Raw genomic sequence first — 13,331 nt, forward strand, 5'->3', positions numbered from 1 at the left:
AGCTTGGGCCTCCGTGGGGATGGATGCCGTCTCTGGCACGGATCAAACCGGAAAACGGTACTGGCAGCGCATCGAGGACAAGTTTCATAAGCTCATGCCGCGCGTTCGCCATCCTGTCGATCGCACCTACCGATCCCTCCAAGGTTGTTGGGACGCGATAAAACCTGCGTGTAGCCGGTGGGCAGCAGCAATGGACCAAGTGGTGTCCAATCCTCCTAGCGGCGCAACCGTCGATGAATATGTGAGTGCATATTTCGCAAATCTAATTGTACTTTAGCTTCGGTGACATATTGACGATTGGTTGGATTCTTTTGCATATGAAGGATCGCATTGCCGATGCTAGGTACAGAGACATGGCCGGCAGCAAGGGCAAGAGCTTCGCCATGCGTCATTGCTTTGATGTGCTCCAACACCTCCCCAAGTGGAAATTGAGAGATGAAGAAGTTGCACCGAAGAAGGCTGCAATGGTCGCGCTCGACGACACCGAGGACGAGAAGGATGGCAGGAACGCCGACAAGCCGGAGGGGAACAAGAAGGCGAAGGAAAGGCTAAGGCTCGAGGGGGAGGCTGCATTGTTGAGGGACAAGTTTGATCAAATGATGAAGTCGAAGGAGGTGATAGCGACCAAGACATTGGAGACCAAGCGTGTCATCATCGACACAAAGAAGGAGGTGAGCCTTGCAAAGCTTGAAGCAAGCCGAGAGGAAGCAAAGAGCAAAGCCAAGTTGGAGGAGATGAGGATCAATGTGAAGAAGGCCAAAGCAATGAAGCAACTATTGGCCGAACAGAGGGAGATCATGATGATGAACACGAAGGACATGAATGAGGTTCAGCTGGAGTGGTGGAAGGAGACATCCGCGGAGATCACGGCAAGGCGAAGAGCAGCTCGTCAAGAGGCAACTGCTGCTGCCGAGGTGCCGATGCTGCTCCAGGAGGTGGTACCGATGGTGCTGACGGCGGGCCAACCTCTGTTTGATGTTGGCGGTTTTGAACTATTACTAACTGTGTCATTTGATTGTGTCAGATGATTGTGTTATTTGATGTCTGCACTATGAACTATGCATGATTTGTTTGCGTTTTATCGTCAGGTTTGATCAATCATATGCAAATCAATTTGATAAACCCTATTTTTACGGGCTCTGTTCTGCGCCTGCCATTTTCCGGTCCGTAAACACGAGTTCGGTCATGACTGAACTTATGTTTTTCGTGTTAGAGATGCTCTGAGTGGTGTGAATCACAATCGATCACAAACCGCTGGTACCTTGACAAGAACCACACCACACGTTCGATTGGTGCTCAAAGTGAACACGCGTTATACATGACCACGTACAATGAATCTGGCTTTCGTGGCGGGGTTCACACAAAGATGACGGGGAGGGTGACGACATCGTAGAAATGGGAATAGACTGACTGGTCCAAACTCCAAAGGAAGAGGACAATCTGCGCCAGCAGGAAAAGACGCGCGCGCGGCGGCCGGCGGGTGCGTCATGCCACACCGGAGAGGTCCACGCCACCAGCACCTATAAATCCAGACAGGCCCTCGGCCCGATTGAAGCACAGACACACACAACAGATACAGAGCACAGAAGCAAGAACCAAAGCAACCTTTAGCCATTCCCCTGCAAATCAGCCGAGAGAAAATGGTGGCCAAGGAGGCGATCCCGCTGCTGACGGCGCACAAGCTGGGGCGCTTCGACCTCTCCCACCGGGTGGTGCTGGCGCCGCTCACGCGCTGCCGCTCCTACGGCAGCGTGCCGCAGCCTCACGCGGCGCTCTACTACTCTCAGCGGGCGACCAAGGGCGGCCTCCTCATCTCCGAGGCCACCGACGTCTCCGTCACCGCGAAGGGGTACCCTGAGACCCCCGGCATCTGGACGCAGGAGCAGGTGGAAGCCTGGAAACCCATCGTCGACGCCGTCCACCGCAAGGGTGCGCTCTTCTTCTGCCAGATCTGGCATGTCGGGAGAGTATCCACAAATGGTAAATTGCAAATCCATGTCGTTGCTGACTACATACACCATGAAGATTTTATCTGATTACACGGTTAATTCGTGGTACTAATTCTGATTTATGTTAATCTACTGCCTCTGATTTATGTTAATCTAATGCCTAAACAGATTTTCAGCCAGACGGAAAGGCGCCAATCTCCAGCACGGACAAGCAGATAACTTCCGACGCCGAGGCTGGCATAGCGTACTCCAAGCCCCGCCGGCTTCAGATAGAAGAGATCCCCCCGATCGTCGATGACTTCAAGCGCGCTGCTCGGAATGCCATCGAGGCAGGCTTCGATGGCGTGGAGATCCACGGCGCACATGGCTACCTCTTAGAGCAGTTCATGAAAGATAGCTCCAATGACCGCACCGATGAGTACGGTGGCAGCCTTGAGAACCGATGCCGCTTTGCTGTGGAGGTGATTGACGCCATTGTTGGTGAGATCGGGGCGGGTCGTGTAGGTATAAGGTTGTCCCCATTTGTGGATTACATGGATTGCTACGACTCCAACCCGCATGCTCTTGGCGGGTACATGGTGGAACAACTGAACAAGCACCAAGGGTTTCTCTACTGCCACATGGTTGAACCTCGGATGGCTATTGTGGATGGTCGGAGGAAGATACCTCACGGCCTACTACCTTTTAGGAAAGCATTCAATGGCACTTTCATTGCCGCCGGTGGGTATGATCGGGAGGAAGGCAACAAGGTGATCGCTGATGAATATGCTGACCTCGTCGCATATGGGAGGCTCTTTCTGGCTAATCCGGATTTGCCAAAAAGATTCGAGCTAGGTGCCCCTTTGAACGAGTACGACCGCACTACCTTCTACACGCAAGATCCCGTTGCTGGCTACACAGACTATCCTTTCCTTGATGGCTCAATTGCTGAGTAGTTCGTCCACTTAATTTCGATTATGATGTACTTTGCTTTATCAAATAGGTACTAGTGTTTTGTGTAGTATGTATGTGCATATGCACTTACATTGTATCATTTCCAGGTTGTTGTTTTTCATGTAATCTTTACTATTATATATGAGTTCGTACATCGTCAAAAATGTTTGATGTCAAAGATTGGAGACATTTTAACCGTCTAACCGCTCAAAACATTTGTTTGATCTCTTCCCACCCGTGTGATCTACTCTGCAGCACATATGGCAAGCGTCAATCAATTTGAAAAATCAATGTTAGGAATATTAACACTGGGATGCCAGATATGGAAATAAATTGGAGTATTAATCGTGAAATCCCACAATCAGGGGATGCCCGAATCGTCACAACCAATTTATAGACAATAATTGTAATCAGCAATTATTTTTACGGAATCGACTGCTACGAGCTGGGACGGGGCTTGCCTTTGCCCGCGAGGTGCGACCATCCGTGCGACCAGTTCATCCTATCGTGCTACTCTACCTTCAGCACTCCTCCCATCCTGTCGACGCCGCTCCACCGACGAGCTATGGAGCCTCGAGACTAGGGGGAACCACCTCTATTCCTCCGACGCCGGCCCGTTCCTGGCCGCTCCCACCAACCGCATCGGCGAGGAGGTGGTCGTCGTTCTCGCCGCTGGAGCCCGTCGAGGCTAGCTGTCCCCACTGGTGTTGTAGAGGAGAAATTGGATGGGAGACCAAAAGTCCATCCCTAACAAGATCGACACACCCCCAAATCCCGAACCAATCAGGTAAAATTTTACATGGAAGGGCACCAAGAATCTGAATACAATTGACTTCTGGGTTGCTTTTGTGTTTATTCGACACATGGTTGCAAGACTAAAATATTGAGTTAGATGGAAAAAGGAGTTGCATCAACATACTGTAACCTATTCAAGTCTGCAAGTACATCTCTGAAAAATTCAGTCGACCCATCCGTGGGAGTTAAAACTATTGTGCTGATGCTCTACTCTGTTCCGTGTAATTACATGCTTACCTGTTTACTTGATTTAGGTGTATGCACGATTGGGCTGCCGTGGGCAACCTCTTCAGCACCGGTCTGCAATCGGCGATTTATGCTGATTGCTGCACTGTTCAATTGGAGCCTGTGTATGAATTTGCTATTTCCTCTCTGTTCAGTTCGAGAATCGCCTTTGATCATTGTCTGCGCTTGAACCTCCCATGTTTCTGTTTGCAGAGCGATCTGAATTTGGCGCGCGGCTATCTATTTTGTTCATGTGTTCCCGCGACCAGATTACCTCTTTTCTGTTTAGTTTTGATGACGTGCGTATATTATGGAAGGGAAATCTGTACAGGAGAGAGGGCTACGAATGGCCGAACGGGGCTGTGTCGTCGCTGTTTTTTTCTCGAAGGAAAAGATACGGAGCTGGGCAATGCGGGAGGCAGAGCCGTTCGATGGACTGGTCGCACGGATGATGGAAGCCAGGTTAGTTGATTAGGAAGTTAGAGAAGTCCCCAATTCCCCAATCCTTTCTCTCCCTTGCGACGGACCAGGACCAATGGTAGCGTGAGCGGTATAGGGTACTCCGTGAGGTCGTCCGAGGCAGCACGTGCCCCGCGGGGGACGAGGTTCGCATGGCGGCGTGACACGGCACCCTACTGCGGTGGTTCGGTGCGTTAGATATGAGATATCTTCCGAGGAACCGCGGCGGGCTCCTCCGAGAGGAGGGAGCGAGTCCCACGTGCAAGAAGCCGCAAGCTCTCGGTCGCAGGTAGCGCGACCAGCTCTTGGTCGTCATCAGCGGCATGATAAGTTCTCCGTCTCCGGTGTAGCTGTTTCTGGTCAACATCGGCGATGCAGCCGGTTCTTGATCGCTCCGTCAAGAAAGTCCGGTGCCCGATGTTGTCCAGCTGTGTGATGTCGTCTGCCTCCGCTAGCGCCTTCGCGGCACGGAGTGGGCTCCGGCGAGTCTCCCGTTGCAGCTTTGGGACGTCCGCCTTGGCGACACCGCCGGCGAAGCCGGCCTATGTGGAGTGCGCTACCAGTTTCTCCTTAACTTCTACCTTCATGACACCGCAGGCGACGTTGTCTTCAGATCATTGCGCTTGCCGTTTCTCCTCAACTTCTCAAGGGAGGATGGAGATTAGATGAGATGGCTTCCACGTTGGTCTTCCACGTCTGTCCGGGTAATACATGAAAAGCAATCAAGATGGTGGCGGCCTGGAGGTTGAGCAGGGAGTGACAGACTAGGGATGTATGTGATGGTTCTTGGAATTTTACTATGCACGATGGTTGTAAGGATGTCTTGAGACTCATTATTGCACTGATATTGTAATAACTTGCTGCATGCAACCAAGGTGAGCTTATAATCTCGAATCTTAATATAAAAGGTTATTTTTTGTCAATAAAAACATTAGTCATGCTTTATTTCATACACCTATATATTACTATACAAATTACAAACATCCATATTGTCATGCCTTCTCATCAGTATTGATATCTGATATTGCACTAACGCTACCACTGTCCGCATCAAAATCAACCCCAGTCACCTGGAACATATGAAGCTGAACCTTGACACAACAAATGGATTGATGCCCTTTGAATTGGTTATGACTTTCTTTTTTCGGTTAGGAATAACTGATGCAACCCTTTAGTATAGAAAGTCGAACAGGCATTCGTGCTATTTTGGATGAATTTTCTCCATCTCTTAGTTTGTGTTCTGCTAGGCGTGAGTTTCTTACAAACCGTTTGTGTCATTTGGAGCACATAAAGCGTCTACTATCCAAAAAATGTATATTTCTACACAACAAAAACTTACTTTTTGTGTCTTGTGGCGTATATATTTTTCTGTCCCATTGCAACGCACGTGTATAATTACTATCTTCCAGTAAATTTCATTCTCTCTTTATTTTCTTTGGATGTGGTGCGTGGATGATGTCTCGCGTAATGCTCTTGGGCTGAATTGTCTGAAGTCAATCGGTGGGGTTATCAGGATAATTAGATTCAAAAAATTGGGCATCGTTGTGTTTCAGTTGAGAAATGATATATTGGTTATGGCACAGATAGACTATGATTTCTGTAAGGATCATCATTCAGAAATTATAATGCTAATATGTAAGAGAACCAGGACAATTTCTCCGATTACCTTCTATGATTATTTATGATATAAATATATGATAGCTGAAATGGTATTTAGGGATCTCATTGTAGCAATACTACTTGGTTGATTAATATTACTGTATTGTCATTAGTCTTATTGTTTCCATATATCCTTGTTTAGATTTAGATTCAAATAAATTGAGCATTCCTTTTCATCATTTTTTTGCAGGCATGTTTTTCTCTGATTGGTAATGATGATGAAGTGTCTGCATTAGGAAGAGAGCAAACTATGAGGGAGATTATGAAATATTGTGACTGCATATGATTGGTATAAAATCAAATAGAGTAATAAAATTATATTTTTCCTCAATCTAGCATAATCATTGTTTATTGAAACTTGTGTTTTAAAGTATATGTGTTATACAAAGTGATGCCGCATACCGGACCATTCGAGTGGTCATAGCGGTATGTCCTTTGCATATTATTCAAATTTTGGTAATCCATGGACATATTTGTAGATTGCAGCTTTCCTTTCTATTTACTTTATTTAATAAAGAAAGTCCTAAGTGTAGCTAGAGGAGGCATGTCTATGCGGCATACTATTGTAAAGTAGAATATTATTCCATTGAAATATTGTGCGACATGAATTTCATGTGTATTATATTTACATATGTGGCAAAAAATATAAAAAAACCCGTAGCAACGCACGAGCATTCAACTAGTACTAGTATGTACACACGTGATCTTCATCTAGTGATATATGTTTGTATCTTCTCTTATGTTTTCCGGTGCGAGCACATATTCAAATTGTCCCTGAGTTACTCTTTCCTCTTGGATTTTTTATAAGATTTGTGGCCTAAAAGGGATACCAAGGTAGGTATATATCCTTTATGTTGTAGTATTACCATTTCCACCAAAAAATTACTCATTTGCATGTGATGATAATATGCACACGTACAAGATACCTTCATGTAGGTATAATATTTAGATTTTCCAGTCGTTAAGAGACGCACACCTAACTAAATTTGAACTGTTTTTTTACTCCCTCCCACTATATGTGCTAGAAACGTGTCACTGTTATTGGTTGAATATCGCTGAAATCAACCAAGTATTTTTCTAGAACTAGTCTAGCAATTTCTATGAATGATGCATTACTTGTCAATGATGGAAGATTTCTCGTAAATCAGGGGTGCATTTTTCTGCTATGAATATCATGTTACTTTGCTTAAAATTTTCATTTTCTATATAGTCATCAATATATGAAAATTGAATCTTTCTCGGAAATGAAAGAGAAATAGCCCACATGGCAGACTGACCTAGTGAGCAAAGGCATATAAAACTCTTTGCAAGCGTGGTATTGGTTCTCATGATTCTTTTGCCCTACTGCATGACACTTCCCGTAATTTCATCATAAACCCCATTGTCTTCCATTTTACTAATTTTTTTCCACATTACGTCAATGACATACCATTTTTTTTGTAGAAGAGACAATAGAGCAGAACAATTACAAGAAGTTAAGCTAACTTTGCAAACAAAGCGGTATCTCAACACCCAAACCAAGGAATCTAAACCCTACTCTCTCTCTCTCTCTTACTATGTTACACCCACCTACACCTACTCTCTCTTCCAAGAGGACATGTCGTCGTATCATATTTAAAGAATCCTACATCATTTAAATAGCTGACCTGCAAGATTTCAATGCTAAAACCCTGATCTCCTCTTTTCATCTTGACAACCATCTAGCAAGCAAAAACATATCTTTCGACCCACTTTCAATAAAACCCAAAACCCGAAACTCCTTCAATTCACTCATACTTTGACACTTAATCACGTGGTATTTGTTCTTGCAACCGGTCCCATCCCAGTAGAAATTAGCATGGCCATCTGAAATTTATAATGTGTCCCTTCAAAAAGCAAGTAGAAACCCATGACATATGTGGGAATATTACTAACGTAGAAATCGATTAACATTTTCCGCCCTCCTACCGAAAAGGCCACCAATTCCCCACTCCTTTTTCACTTTGGTCGCCAAAAACTCAAAGTTCGATGCCACCATCTTCATGTTAGAAACTAGAGTTCCCAAGAATTCATTGCAAACAAACTAACGTTGCAACTAACAAGTTTGTCAGTACTTCTTGTTGTTCATCTTGGTGGACCCTAGAATAAAAAAAATCACTCCTCTAAAAGTTTATTTTCAAGCCTGCCATATCCTCATAGCAATATACCATAAACTTCATTCTTGTGATCGATGATTCGTCGGTGAACTTGACGTGCAAAGTGGTATCATTAACATATTGTAGGTTTGTATGCCACCATTGATCAAATGAAAAACCAAGCCATGGAGATGACCATGATTTTTCCCTGTTGTAATCATGACTCCTAATGCTTCCGCTACGATGTGAAATAGGAGAGTACAAAGAGGGTCACCTTGATGGTACCCTCTGAATACTCTAGAATTTTTTTTAGTGTTCTCACCATTAATGTTAATGGGCATCCTACATGTTTTCATACACAAATTAAGCCGGTTAATCCAAGTGTTAGAGAAACCTTTCTCCATCAAAAGATCTCTAAGAAAATGTCAATATACCTTGTTTTAAAGCCTTTTCAAAGTCAAGATTCAGAACAATGCCCTTTGCCTTAAAGCTGAACATCCCATGGACCACTTCATGCACCACCACCACTCCCTCCTCAATTTGGCGCCTTGCCACAAATGCAATTTGTGTTCAGGGAGAATAACTCTAGCAGTTACTTCAGATAATATCATGGTCGGAATTTTGGTAATCAATTTGTAGATCACATTAGATGTCCACCTCCTGTCACGAGCAGAAGTACTTTGTTCTCTTTTTTATCCCTAGGTCTGCGGTTTCTAAAAAAGTTTTAGGACCCCATAAACCCATATAACAAGTATCCAAATAATTAGGTCGCACTTTCTATAATCTCCCGCGAACCCACATCTACTTCAACTAGTGTAGTTCTATCATATATGCAAGTAGAACAAAAGCATAACATGTATCTATAAATATCTCATGGCAAATCACCAAGTTCATCATTTCATAAACAAAGATCCACCATCCATATGGCATCTACAATGGGGTGGATGATCGAGAGAAACAATGAGGCGATGGTGATGGATGAGAGGCGGCTAGCTGGAGGTGATCCTAGCAACAGTTTGTTGGGAATATTCCCTAGAGGAAATCATTTATGATGTAATTCATGATTATTGATAAAGTTATTAAGTTGTCTTCAATGAACATTTGATATAGGAATTTCTATTCTTGTGCCCTCAGGTCCTTAGTTGTACTCAGTTTTCCCCAGCTCCTTAGTTTTTCCTCAGTTTTCCCCAAGCTCTTGTTTAAAACCCGCAGAAGGAGCTCAGACGGCAGGATTCCCGTTTAGTTGACCGTTCCGTGCTGACGTATGGGGCCGCGTCGCGTGGGGCTGGTAGAAAGGGACCGCGTGGGACAGGACGAGACAGTGTTTGGTTGCACGTGAGCATGAGCTGGGTTCTGTCTCTCTCGGTCCAAATTGGCATTTTTAAGAGTACCTTTTCCCCCTCTGTCTCTCTGTCTTTTTTCACCTAATTAGTATCAAATCTAGAGAAGCTTGCATTTCTGTCTTTCTTCAATTATTTGTGCCTTTTGGCCCTCGTTGTTTGCCTAATATGGCAGCGAATCTAGCACTCTCTCTGGTCCATATGTATGTAGTTAAATCTAGCAGGGTAATGTACGATAAATTCACACACTCATATAGTAGAATAGGGATAGATAATAGGGATCCCTCCCTACATAATAAGCTGCATACAGCAGTCAACATAGTAACAGGTTCGAGGTTCTTCACAGCACCATCATACTAACAGCATAACAACAAGGGATCCCTAGCTAACAACAAAATGGAGGAGGCAGCAGCAGCACACGTCCAGGACTCCGTCTACCCCATATGGCTCTGCCTCCACTTGTTGCTCCCCTTGGGCACCTTGGGCTTGAGCGGAGGCATGCGCCCGGCGGCGATCTCCACCCGCTGGAAGTTGCGGAGGTGCATGCCGAGCGCCTTGTGCTTGGCGCGGAAGGAGTAGGCGTTCACCGTCGCGCCGACCTTGGGGAAGGTCTTGCCGATGTCCTCGGCATGCGTGAGGAGGCAGTTGAAGCAGGTGCCGCCGAGTCTCCTAGTGCAGAAGGGGCACCTGTAGACACCCTTGGCGAAGTAGGAGATGTACTAGCTGACTTGCAGCCTCCGCAGCACCTGCCGAGTCTTGGTGTCATGGTGCTCGTCGTCGCTGCCGACGTCGCTGCCAGACAGCTGATCCATATCAAACGGAAACTATGAGTGAATGAGTTGCAACGATGACTAACTTGCATGATAACAAAGTTAGGAAAACAGAGACAGCCTCAGTTAGAGTGGACACGATTATATATCTACAGGGAAGGTGTTAGCGAACCAAAGCTCATGCGCAACAGATTTGTACACAGCAATTGTTCGCTGAAACCTCCCTGTAAAATTTTGTGCCCAACGATTCATCATAGGCAAAGAAACAGATTCCAGATCTGAACTTGAACACATAACAGATTATTTGCAAAATTAAACGGTTGATATCTTTTGATTCGTGCATAAAATAACTGATTGAGATGCCATGATTACTTGCATAAATTAACTGATTGAGATCTCATTATTACTTGCATAAATTAACCGAACGGCCGAACCCCAAATCGTAAACGAAATGAAGAAGGGATCAAAATAAAATGGAATGAAATCGGCGCAAATATTAACCTAATACTCATCCATCTACACATCCATCTACACCAGCAAAAATAGGGTTCAAAAAGTAATGGGGAACAAAAAAAGAGCAAACCGTAGTTACCTCGTTCCATGGGTCATCCATACATGTGTCGTAGGGGTTCGGGGGCGGGTTGTACGACACCTCCTCGTAGGGGTCCCATCCCGGCGGGATCTGACTGCCACCGGCGGTAGCCTCCGATGCACTGGCGGTGACGACGATGTCCGTTGAGGGAACGGCGTCGAAGAGGGAGGCGTCACGCTTGGAGCCGGCGGCGTCGTGGACGATGGGATTCGCATTCTCCTTGTCTATCTCCCCGGCAGAGGAGAGGGAGAGGGAGAGGGTTTTTTTGCTTTGGAGAAAATGGTGGGACGTGAGAGGCGGTGTTGTGTGAGCGAGTGAGAGTGACAGATATAGTGCGAGGAGGCATCTATAAAGGCGAGGGGCGGTTAATGCGACTCGCGTCCTACGCGTCCACGGTTGCACGTCTGCACGTCTTGGACTTCTGCAACGCGACACGCGTCCACGATTGCACGTCTTCGACTTCTGCACCACGACCCGCGTCTACGCATCAACAATTGCACGTCTTCCACTTCTACACCGCAACACGCGTCCTCGAGTCTAACCCTAGAAATTTAGATATACTCAGGTATACCCTCGAGTCTTATACTAGCATTTTTTGTGTGCTCAGTTTTCCCCTTGAGTGCTAATACTGGCTAGTGCAATATACTCGCTTTACCCTCAAGTGGCTGGTCAACAGAGAGTCAACAAATGGGATTAACTAGTTAAATGAGTCATTTAATGTGCAAAAATTCCGAAAAAGAGTGGCACTTACTCATGGAGTCTTCTTACGCGACCTACCACGTTGGGAACCATAACAATCATAGATAAATCAAGTTTTACCACAAATTGCCACATCTCAAATCACCTAGTAGCTATGAAGGTGCATGGTTTTCCACAAGAAGCCCTTCCCAAAACAGCTTTCCCCAAAATATACTTTGTCTAAATGAGGCCACAATTCTCACACTCATGTATATTTGTATTGCAAATAGGTTGATGTAGGCCAAGATGGGTTTCATTGTACAAAACATGCATTTTCCATTTTTTAAATCTCATATTTGAATCCCTTAGTCTGTTTATTACTCAGGTGCCCTTGGTTTCTTGATACTACTCAGTTTTGCCCTCTCCCTTCACAAATTCTCACAGACGTGGAACATTGCCCTGATTGGTCTAGCACATGTCACGCGGATCGAGCCCGCCGACCGTTGATCGTATGATCAACCCCTATCTCTCTCTCTGATCGGGGCCACCACCCTCTCTCTCTCTATCGACGGTTAGCTTCCACCCTCTAAGTATGCTAAAGGGCGGTTTTCTGTATTATTTTTCACGCGCTAAAAATTATAAAATCTTTTAGGCATTACTTTTCACGCAAAAAATGATAAACCATCACCGATTTGTTGTAGCCATTACTTTTCACGCAAAAAGTGATAAACCTTCACCGATTTGTTGTAGCCATTAATTTTCACGCAAGAAATGATAAACCATCACCGATTTGTTGTAGCCATTACTTTTCACGTAAAAATGATAAACCATAACCGATTTGTTGTAGCCATTACTTTTCACGCAAAAAATGATAAACCATCACTTTTGACCTGAAAATCAAATGGGTATTATAAAGGGAAATAAAAGTTCAAAAATGTAAAAATGAAACAATCTACCTATCTTTGTATAGAAGATCGTCTGTATGATTTTTGAGGTCATTTAGAGAAGGTAGAAAAAAATCCCTTTAGAGAAGGTCGAAAAAACCTAACTTGTTACAAAAGCTGGTTTCAGTGAGACCTAACCAAGTTTGGCATACATGTTGTCATACCTATAACAACAAGGAATATCTAAAAGGGAGAGTTTCAAAAAAATTGAAATTTAGGGTGAAAATGATGCCATACATTATGTTGTTTTTGAGGTTTTGACCTGAAAATCAAATGGGTATTATAAAGGGAAATAAAAGTTCAAAAATGTAAAATCGCAACAATCTACCTATCTTTGTATAGAAGATCATCTGTATGAAATTTGAGGTCATTTAGAGAAGGTAGGAAAAAATCACCTTGTTAGAAAAGCTGGTTTTAGTGAGACGAAACGGCACGCGCTTAAGCAAAATGATTTTTTCGAACATCTCCAAATGACCCCAAATTTTCCATACATGATGCCATACGTGTAACAACAAGGAATATCTAAAAAGTGTCAAAAAAGTTTGCCGAACCGTATAGCTCTATCAAAAAGAACCTCACCATGGCGCTAGTATAATTTTTAGTTACGAACTTTTGTTACCTAACCTTCAACATGAAACTTGTTTCAAATTCATTTTGGCATACAAGAAACAAATCCCACTTTGATTCGAGCACGACAGCCTCCAAACGATGCCGATGCCGATATCGGCATGGTCAGAACGGCTATGCTCGCCACCACTGCTAGGTCACTGTCGGGATGCACCCTCAATCTCGTCCCCTCATTCGATCACTCACACACCAGAGATACCGCCGAGGCCAATGCCGAACGTACATGCTGATGCCAATGCCGAACAA

The 13,331-nt window shown here is 44.7% G+C and overlaps 1 protein-coding gene across 1 annotated transcript; it reads left to right on the forward strand.

Annotated features, from left to right (window-relative positions):
• Positions 1-1,500: 1,500 nt before the first annotated feature.
• On the forward strand, positions 1,501-3,046 carry LOC124685270 (12-oxophytodienoate reductase 1-like). The gene is made up of 2 exons (XM_047219601.1): positions 1,501-1,980; positions 2,118-3,046. Exons 1-2 carry the CDS (start codon positions 1,641-1,643, stop codon positions 2,882-2,884), a joined length of 1,107 nt encoding a protein of 368 aa, XP_047075557.1. The 5' UTR covers positions 1,501-1,640; the 3' UTR covers positions 2,885-3,046.
• The last annotated feature ends 10,285 nt before the right edge of the window (positions 3,047-13,331 follow it).

The sequence above is a fragment of the Lolium rigidum genome, chromosome 1 (genome assembly GCF_022539505.1).
Source record: "Lolium rigidum isolate FL_2022 chromosome 1, APGP_CSIRO_Lrig_0.1, whole genome shotgun sequence".
Taxonomy (NCBI): domain Eukaryota; kingdom Viridiplantae; phylum Streptophyta; class Magnoliopsida; order Poales; family Poaceae; genus Lolium; species Lolium rigidum.